The sequence below is a fragment of the Belonocnema kinseyi genome, chromosome 8, assembly GCF_010883055.1.
Source record: "Belonocnema kinseyi isolate 2016_QV_RU_SX_M_011 chromosome 8, B_treatae_v1, whole genome shotgun sequence".
Taxonomy (NCBI): domain Eukaryota; kingdom Metazoa; phylum Arthropoda; class Insecta; order Hymenoptera; family Cynipidae; genus Belonocnema; species Belonocnema kinseyi.
The window spans coordinates 35894705-35903859 of NC_046664.1; the positions used below are offsets into that span (position 1 = coordinate 35894705).

The window sequence follows — 9155 nt, forward strand, 5'->3', positions numbered from 1 at the left end:
TCCAAGTCGCAAATATATATTCAACCAAAGAGTTGAACCTTGTAAAAATATGAATTATATTTCGTCGTCTCGTTCTCCTAGATCATAACGTAGTCACATCCATCTGTTCATTCTGATCACAGTTTTTAAAGCTAAATTTCAAAAGAGAGTACTTTTGGCGCTTACCCACTGAGGTGGCGCCATCTACTTCCTATGTCATTGCATTTTTCTGTGTAATTCTGGTCAAGTCGTAGATTTTATTCTCAAGTGTTTTTTATAGAAAAAATTGAATTCAGGCAGTATGCCACCTTTGGATAGGGTAGGTTCGACCGTGAACCGAAAACGAACAAGAAAACTCGATGTGCATCGAAGTTATCATCGCGAAAATCCGGAAAAGAGAATCCACTATGAGAGAGAGGTTAGATTGCCACGTGTTCGCCATTCTCGAAGTTCTTCCTCATACTCAGATTTTTCGCGAAGAGGTTACACGAGTCGCTATGCTCGCAGTCCATCTCCTGTAGGAAGATATCGCGAACATCGGCATCGTCCTCAGGAACATCGAAGAGACTACGATAGATATGATTCCCATCGTCAACGAAGTCCAACTCGTCATTATATACCTTATCGTTATCCGAGAGAAACGACGGTTTCAAACAGTGCCAGATCTGATCGCTATCTGCGAGAAGCGACTGATCAAGATCATCAAAAATCCGATCGTTATCCGAGAGAAACGACGGAGTACTCAGACAGAGATTCTGAGTCATATTCAGAACACTATGACGCTTCGAGTGAGTTCGAGGGCGAGGGTCCTGAAGATCCAGGAATTCCACCAGAGCACGTGTTTCTAGAGGAAGGAGACGTCTAATTAAGTGAGTCTACGTTTAGAAATTTGGGAGAACTTCAGGCAAGAGAGGATTTGGTGAGTGTTGAAATTCACAATATAATTATTTCACTGTTGACCCAAATTCTACAAAAGGGTTGTTCTAAAGAAGATCTCGACTCTATTTTAAAAAAGTATCCGTTACCTGAAAATTTTGAGGCAATTTATGTGCCAAAACTAAACCCGGAAATTAAAATGCTTATGTCAGATTCGGGTTCGAAAAAAGAAAGTTTTCAAACAGCAGCACAGGAAAAGATTGGAATGGCAATTTATGCAGTTGTCAGTTACCAGACGCTCATTTATCACTCCGATAGCTAATAAACTGGTGAAGGATTTTGCTGAGGATCTTCCCACGTCGTCGAAACTTTTGTTTGGAGAGGATTTTCCTGCTAGAATAAAAGCTGCTAAAAAGGTAGAAGAGTTGAGTAAGAAGCTAGAGAAACCCTCTACATCAAACCAGGGCAATAAAGGTGCCAAATCGACTCAGAAGTTTCAACCAAGAAAGGCTCAACCGGCTCATCCAAATCGTGTAATGAAGCCTTCGTTAAACTTCAGGGGCCCGCCCAGGAGATTCGACAGAAATTTGAGGGTACATCAGGACGGGCCGAAATACAATCGACCTCAACAATTCCAGCAGCGGCGCCGTTATTAGGGGTAAGTGAACATTCCGGTAGGCTTAGGTTTTTCGAAAGCTCTTGGAGAAGAATAACGAATGATGAAACCATTCTACAGTTTGTAAGGGGTTATCAAATCCCCTTTTCATGTAAAGTAGTTCAATATAAAAAACCTAATGTTCCTAATTTTACAAATACTGAATTTCGGGGTTGTTTCGCTGCTGAAAAAGAACTTATCGACAAGAGTAGTGTGCGAGAATGCCAACCCTGTTAGGGACAATTTGTTTCCTCCTATTTTCTGATTGGAAAGTCAAATGGAAAAAAGCGATTTATTTTGAATTTAAAGAAATTAAATCACTTTATAGATCCACCTCATTTTAAATTAGAGGATCATAAAACAGTTTCGCGCCTCTTAACGCGAAACTGTTATATGGCCTCCATTGATTTAAAGGATGCTTATTTCTTAGATCCTGTCGCAAAAGAATATAGGAAGTATTTACGGTTTCAATTTAATCTAAAGCTGTACGAGTTTAATTGTTTACTCTTTGGTCTCTGCACTGCCCCATACGTTTTTACCAAACTAATGAAGCCCGTAATCCAAGTCTTAAGAAGTCAAGGTTTTCTATCGGTAATTTATTTAGACGATATCCTGCTAATTGCAAAATCGGAGCAATTCTGTCGATTAATTGTAGCTGAAACGAGAACACTTCTAGAGTCTTTGGGTTTTGTCTTGAATCTGGAAAAATCGAATTTTATGCCTTCACAGCAGTGTCGATTTTTAGGTTTGGATTTTAATAGTAAAAAATTCACAGTAGAATTACCGAGGTAAAAAAGGGAAAACATTTTGAAGTCAGCAAAAAGATTTGGATCTAAGTCAAGATGCCGTATTAGAGATTTTGCTCAGTGTATCGGGGTGTTGGTATCAGCATGCCAGGGAGTTAAGTATGGGTGGCTCTATACCAAAATAATGGAAAGTCATAAATACCTCGCGTTGTTGAAAACAAAAGGTCTTTAATGGCTTAAGGTGCTTTGCAGAAAATCATCGTTCTTGTCAGATCCTTTTTCGCACAGACAACACTACCGCAATTTCCTACATTAATCGCATGGGGGGAGTTCAATATCCGAAATTGAATAGTTTAGCAAGACTCATTTGGCAATGGTGCGAGAAAAGAGATCTATGGATGTTTGCTTCTTATATAAAGTCCAAAGATAATTCAATTGCTGATAGCGAGTCACGCATCCTACCTCCAGAGACAGAATGGGAATTAAATCAAGGGATATTTGTCTCCATTCAGAAAAAGTTTGGTAGATTCGACATTGACTTATTCGCAACAAATATTAATGAAAATGTCAGAAGTTTATTTTCTTGTTCAAAGATCCTGAATCAATGGCAGTTGATGCGTTCACTGTATCGTGGTCAACTTTTTTCTTTTTTGCCTTTCAACCATTTTCTTTGATTTTAAAAGTTTTAAGAAAAATCATTGAGGATCGAGCTGACGGTGTTTTAGTTGTTCCTTTCTGGCCTACCCAAGCTTGGAATCCTTTGTTCCTAGAATTTCTAGTCGATAAACCTCTTCAATTTGGTCCCCAGATAGACTTATTGACTTTTCCTTTCAGGAAAGTCCATCCTCTAGCCAACAATCTTATCCTGGTGGTCGGCAGTTTGTTGGGCAAGGATTTCGAAGAGGAGGAATTCCAGATGCCGCAATACCTCTGATGATAGACTCTCTATCTAAGGGAACTATGAAGCAATATGAGAAGCCACTCAGGCTATGGTGGGATCATTGCGAAGGACTCAATACCTCACCTTTTGACGCTAGTGTGTCGGAAGTCCTAGATTTTTTATCTAATGTTTACGAACATATAGGGACGTATGGCATACTCAATTCTTACAGATCTGCTGTGTCTCTCGTTTTGACAGCGGAGATTGGGGGTGCCCCCTTGTAAAGAGGTTTTTTAAAGACGTCTCTGTCGCGAAACCACAAAAGTCGCGCTACGAATGCACTTGGGAACCTCATACACTCCTTGAATATCTCAAGACCCTGTACCCGAACGAAAATATCTCCATTCGATTGCTTACTCAAAAGTTATTAATGTTATTAGCTCTAGTTACCTCCCAAAGAGTTCAAACGCTGTCAAAAATATTGTTAAGTAAAATCATTTGTTCAAACGATTTGATTCAAATTAAGATACCTCAACGTATCAAGACTTCTAAGGTTAATGAAGCCCAACCGTTCCTTGTTATTCCGTTTTTTAAGGATCAACCACCGCTTTGTGTAGCGTCGACCTTGCAGGTTTATATTAATCGAACGTCAAATTTCAAGAATTCTGTAGATGAATTGTTTCTAACATGTAAAAAGCCGTTTAGGGCTGCAACCACACAATCTTTAGCGCGTTGGTTGAAAGTTACGTTAGACAAAAGTGGTATAGACACTTCCTTGTTTAAGGCTCATAGCACAAGACAGTTAGATAGACAGTTATGTGAGTTAGATAGACAGTTATGTGAGTCTTTAGAAATACTTCGTTTCTTTGACATGTATTATGTTCGTCGGCAGTCTCCTATGTTCCTAATTTCCTTTTTCACGTCATTTTAAAAAAGAATATAAAGAGTTCTTTTAAAGAAATCGCAATGTTCGAATAGATCATTCCCTCCCTTCCCGTATTTTATTCTATAGAATAAACCCTAAACATTGCAAGTTGATGCTTTCAAATAAATGACGTAGGAAGCAGATGGCGCCACCTCAGTGGGTAAGCGCCAAAAGTACACTTTTTTGAAATTTAGCTTTAAAAACTGTGATCAGAATGAACAGATGGATGTGACTACGTTATGATCTATTCGAACGAGACGACTCATATAATCCCGATTAAACTTCACTTAAGGTAAGTTCGTTTAATCGGTTAATTTTTAACCAAAAAAAAAACTAATTATTGAGGAAGAAAATTAATATTCCACCAAAAAACATTAAGTTTCAAAAAAATATAACAATTTTCAATAAAATTGTTGAATTTAAAGCCAAAATTATGAATTAACAAAATGGTTCAATTTTCTACCTGAAGATATGATTTACTGACAAAAAAATTAGATTTCTACATAAAAATTCAATAATTTTACTGAAAATAGTTTAATTATTAACCAAATGGTTAGATTTAAGCAAAGACGTGAATTTTTAAACAATTTGTAAAATTTGCAACAAAAAAAAACGGATTTTTCAGCAATAAAATTCATTTTCAACCTAAAAAAATTAATTTTATATTAAATATAATAATTTTCGACGAAATTGTTGAAGTTTAAAGTCAAAAGAATGAGTAAACCACGCAACGGTTGAATTTTCAAAATGGAAAAAATTAATTTCTAAACAAACAATTAATTTTTTACAAGAAAGAGTTAAATTTTTATATAAATAGTTTAATTCTTGACCAAATTATAAAATATAAACCAAAAATGTGATTTTTTACGGAAAAGGATGAATTTTCGACCAAAAAGACGAATTCTTAACAAAATACATGAATCTTCAACTACAAAAGATCAATTTTCAGAAACTAGTATTAATTTTTAACCTAAAATAGAATAATTAGATGCTTGGTTGAAAAAATTAATTCTTAAACATAAAAAAAAGAATTTTCGACAAAGTTAGTTATATATTCAACCAAAGAATAAATTTTCAACATGAATATCTGACAAAAGAGGATAACCCAGAATATTAATTTTCTAAAAATAGAATTATTAAATTATCAACCAAGAAGGTGAATCTTTAAAAAGTATGAATATTTAACAAACTAGTTCAACTTTCGACCAAGTAGTTGAATTTACATTACTATTTCATTTCCTAGTAGCATTATAGTCCTAGCTGGCTATTATTTCGTTTAAAATAAGAGGTCCCTTAAAAAACAGTCATATTCTATAGATTGCGACGTGCTGATTTTCGAAACGATATTGATTTTTCCCAAAAAAGCTTGCATTTTGTTAAAACGATTTTTTAAATAAATAATTGCTTAAAATAATTAAAAATAAATTGTATATTTTTTCCGGAAAATTAAATATAAAAATATAAAATATAAAAAAGGTATTGTGCCATTTTTTCCCAAAAATTCTAAAAGTGCAAAAACGATATAGCTCAGAAAGTATAGTTCGTACAAATAATCAGCTTTACACATTTTTCACTCATAAACTAATGGTTTACTCAGATTTGTACTAAAAACATTATATTGTATGTTAATAACAATTTTTACAATAACAAAATGACAAAAATTACTTTTTTCTTAGGGTTTTTATTTTACATCGAAATTTAACTTGACCTAGCTTAAGCATGGTCAATATAATACATGAACTTTGGAATTATTATTAAAATTATCTTAGTTATGTAATTAATAAGTTTCTTATACCTGCAGTTTATACGACCTAGGTGAAGTTACATGTAGATATAAAATAAAAACTTTGTGAAAAAGTAATTTTCGTCATATTGTTATTGTAAAAATGGTTAATAACGAACAATTTAATGTTTTAAGTACAAATCCGTGTGCACCACACATTTATGGGTAAGAAATTTAAGATAGTAATTATTCTTACGAAATATACTTTCACAGCTACATCGTTTTCGCACTTTTGGAATTTTCGGGGTTGTTCCATTTTTTTCAAAAATGTATAACTCGAAAACCATTGTTCCTGGGGGAAAATGACACAATACCTTTTTTATGTGATATTATTTGATTTTCTCTACAAAGTCAAATAATTTGTTTTTGTTTATTCAAAGCAATTGTATATTAAAAAAATGGTCTATAATGAAATTCAAACTTTTTTCGGAAAAATTAAAATCGTTTTCGAAATCAGCACGTCGAAATCTATAGAATACGACTGTTTTTTAGGGACTGTTTTTTAGCCAGCGCACCAGTTTGAGAACGGAGGGGTGGGGTGGGGGGGGCATTGAAGTCATAACAAGCGGGAGGGGTTATAAGTAGACATATCTACACTATATTTTTGGATGAAGGTTCATTTTTCTATTGAAAAGGCTCCTTTTATGTTTTTGGTTCGGTATTAATCTCGTTTAGTAAACAATTCTATTATTTGTTTGAAAAGTTAATTATTTTGTTGAAAATGCAACCATATTGATAGTCATTTTTTTAAATCAAAAATTCAACTACTTTGTTAAAAAATTCTTTTTTTGTTGTTGTTGACGGTTCATCACATTGATTGATAATTTAACCATTTTTGAGAAAAAATTCGTTCAATTTTTGAATGAAAATACAATTAAACTTTTCCGTTTTTGGTTAAAAATTTAACTTCTTGGTTAAATTTTTTTTAGTAGTAAGTGTTAAGTAGTAAGTGTTTTTTAGTAGTAAGCGTGAGCACGAGATCACAAAAGCCATATTTCCCGACCATGTTTTCGGGTGATTTTTGTTAACAAGTAAATATTTACTATATAAAAAATCGTTTATTAAGAAAAGGTATTGGACAATAATCGAACCGACAAATATATTTTAATAAGTGTAGTAGCGCGAGAGTAACAAGATAAGTTCTTAAATATACGAAGGTACAAGAATAATTGAATTCGCTGGCTGAAATATCGAGTCTCGAAGGAAAGGAAAAGTGGGAAATTTTGGTAAATAAGTAGGAGCGTATTTGAATATTATTGGTGGAAATTGAGAGGGTGGGAACAACAGATTCTTCTCTAAATGTTGGAAGGAAGGGATGGTGGGAAAAAATGGAGAAAAATGGCCGGAAGGTACAAGATGGAACTGCGAGAGGCCGATAGGGTAATAATAATTAGGACCTAATCGAGGACCTTAGGCTGTACCGAGGTCGACCATTTCCTTAAGTACCTAGAACAACGTGCTTGGCGTCAAAGTAAAAGATTAGAAGGAGACTAAATCATAAATACATAAATAAATTTTGTTACTTTGTAAGTTTCGAATTTTATTTTAATATAAAACTTCATTTATTTTTCCAAGATTGGCATTTGGTCGTTCAATAGATTCTTACAAACACTGTAAACCTTAGGGTCAATAATTTAATCCCTCTTGGCTAACCCCTAAGAAAGCTTAAATTTCACGTCGTGTAAACATCTGTCTGCCCTAAACTCTGAAAGATTGTACCATCGTTTACTCAGACTTTCGTCATAAAGTTTAAAATTCTTAAGGTCCATATAGATTTCCACCAATTTTCTATTTCCTTATCCCCCAAAGATGTACCCCGGTCTACGTGACGAACCAATCAAATTCAAGGACTACCCTCGCACTGTATGTCTCCCCACTTATGCAGTCGAAATTTTCACCACCCAGACATCTTGTTTTTGAGAAGAGACCAGTTGAATACTAACTACCGAACCCATCATTATACTGATATTTGTGATACAATAAACGCTGATCTACTTTCTCAAATTTCAGTTCGAATTATTTCTATCACCCACCATGAATTTAAATTATAAAAAATGTTGATCCACGACGAAACAAATTTCTTAAGAGAAGAAAATCTGAAGCCTAAAGAATTTGGGATAACAGAAATATATGAAAGTAGAAAGTAATGATTCCAAAGAAATCTGCCTAACAGCTGTGTTGGAAGAGCCTTTATCTAAATGTGAGGGATGACAAATATATCGAAAGCAGTATTGAACGGTCGACGTTCAAAATAAAATAATAAAAAGTCGTTGATTAAAATTAAGTTCATTGACAATTATTGAACCTATTTATAAACTGACATTTTACCGTAAAATATACATATTTACTCGATGGGTAATGGATACAATGTTTTCAACGCTCGCCTAGCTATACCAGATGTATTCTTAAGCGTTACTTCTCGGACCATTCCATCTCGTCTAGGGTGAATCTCGATAATGCGTCCGAGACTCCACTTCAACGGGGGAAGATTGTCATCCTTGACAATGACGAGAGTTCCGATAGCGATGTTGGTTTGATCAGTCGCCGATTGCCACTTGCTGCGAGCGATCATCTCGTTCAAATACCCTTTCTGCCATCGATCCCAGAAATGTTGTCGTTTTTGTTGAGCCAATTCCCAACAGTTTAGGCGATCTTCTGGAACAAGACGTAAATCCTCTTGCGGTGAAGCAGTCAAAGAACTTCCAATTATGAAATGAGCTGGGGTGAGTGGGAGGATATCGTTTGGATCAGGTGACAATGGGGGGAGTAGACGCGAATTGAGGATTGCCTCGATCTCAACGACATATGTACATGCAACTGTTCATACGTGAGCAATGTGTTTCCAGCTATTCGAACAAAATGGTGCTTAAAAGACTTCACCGCAGCCTCCCAGAGATCTCCAAAGTGAGGAGCTCTCGGCGGTATGAAGCATCAATTAACCTCCTTGGTTAGAAAAAAATTGTTGAACCTGTTCGCCTTTTATAATATCAGTTACCTGCTTCAACAGTTTCTTCAATTCATTGTTCGCTCCAACAAAGTTCGTAGCATTATCAGAATTTATTGCTTTTGTAATTCCGCGACGAGCAAAGAAGTGTTTTAAGCAGGCGAGGAACGCGTCTGTCGTAAATCATGTGCGAGTTCCAAATGAACTGCCTTTGTAGCAAAACAAACAAAAACCGATACGTATGTTTTTATTATTGTCCTATTTCTTCGACGATGATCTTTTGTGTAAAATGGACCACAAAAGTCAACGCCCACGTGAAAAAAAGGTCGCGTCCATGAAAGTCGAGTTTTCGGTAAATTTCCCATTA

The 9155-nt window shown here is 35.0% G+C and overlaps 1 protein-coding gene across 1 annotated transcript; it reads left to right on the plus strand.

The window, feature by feature from the left end:
• The first annotated feature begins 280 nt into the window (after nucleotides 1-280).
• Nucleotides 281-844, plus strand: LOC117178438 (mRNA cap guanine-N7 methyltransferase-like). The gene has a single exon (XM_033369864.1). It carries the CDS (start codon nucleotides 281-283, stop codon nucleotides 842-844), a length of 564 nt encoding a protein of 187 aa, XP_033225755.1.
• The last annotated feature ends 8311 nt before the right edge of the window (nucleotides 845-9155 follow it).

Coding starts and splice junctions, on each gene's coding strand:
- LOC117178438 (XM_033369864.1), top strand. CDS start 281: ATGCCACCTTTGGATAGGGTAGGTTCGACCGTGAACCGAAAACGAACA.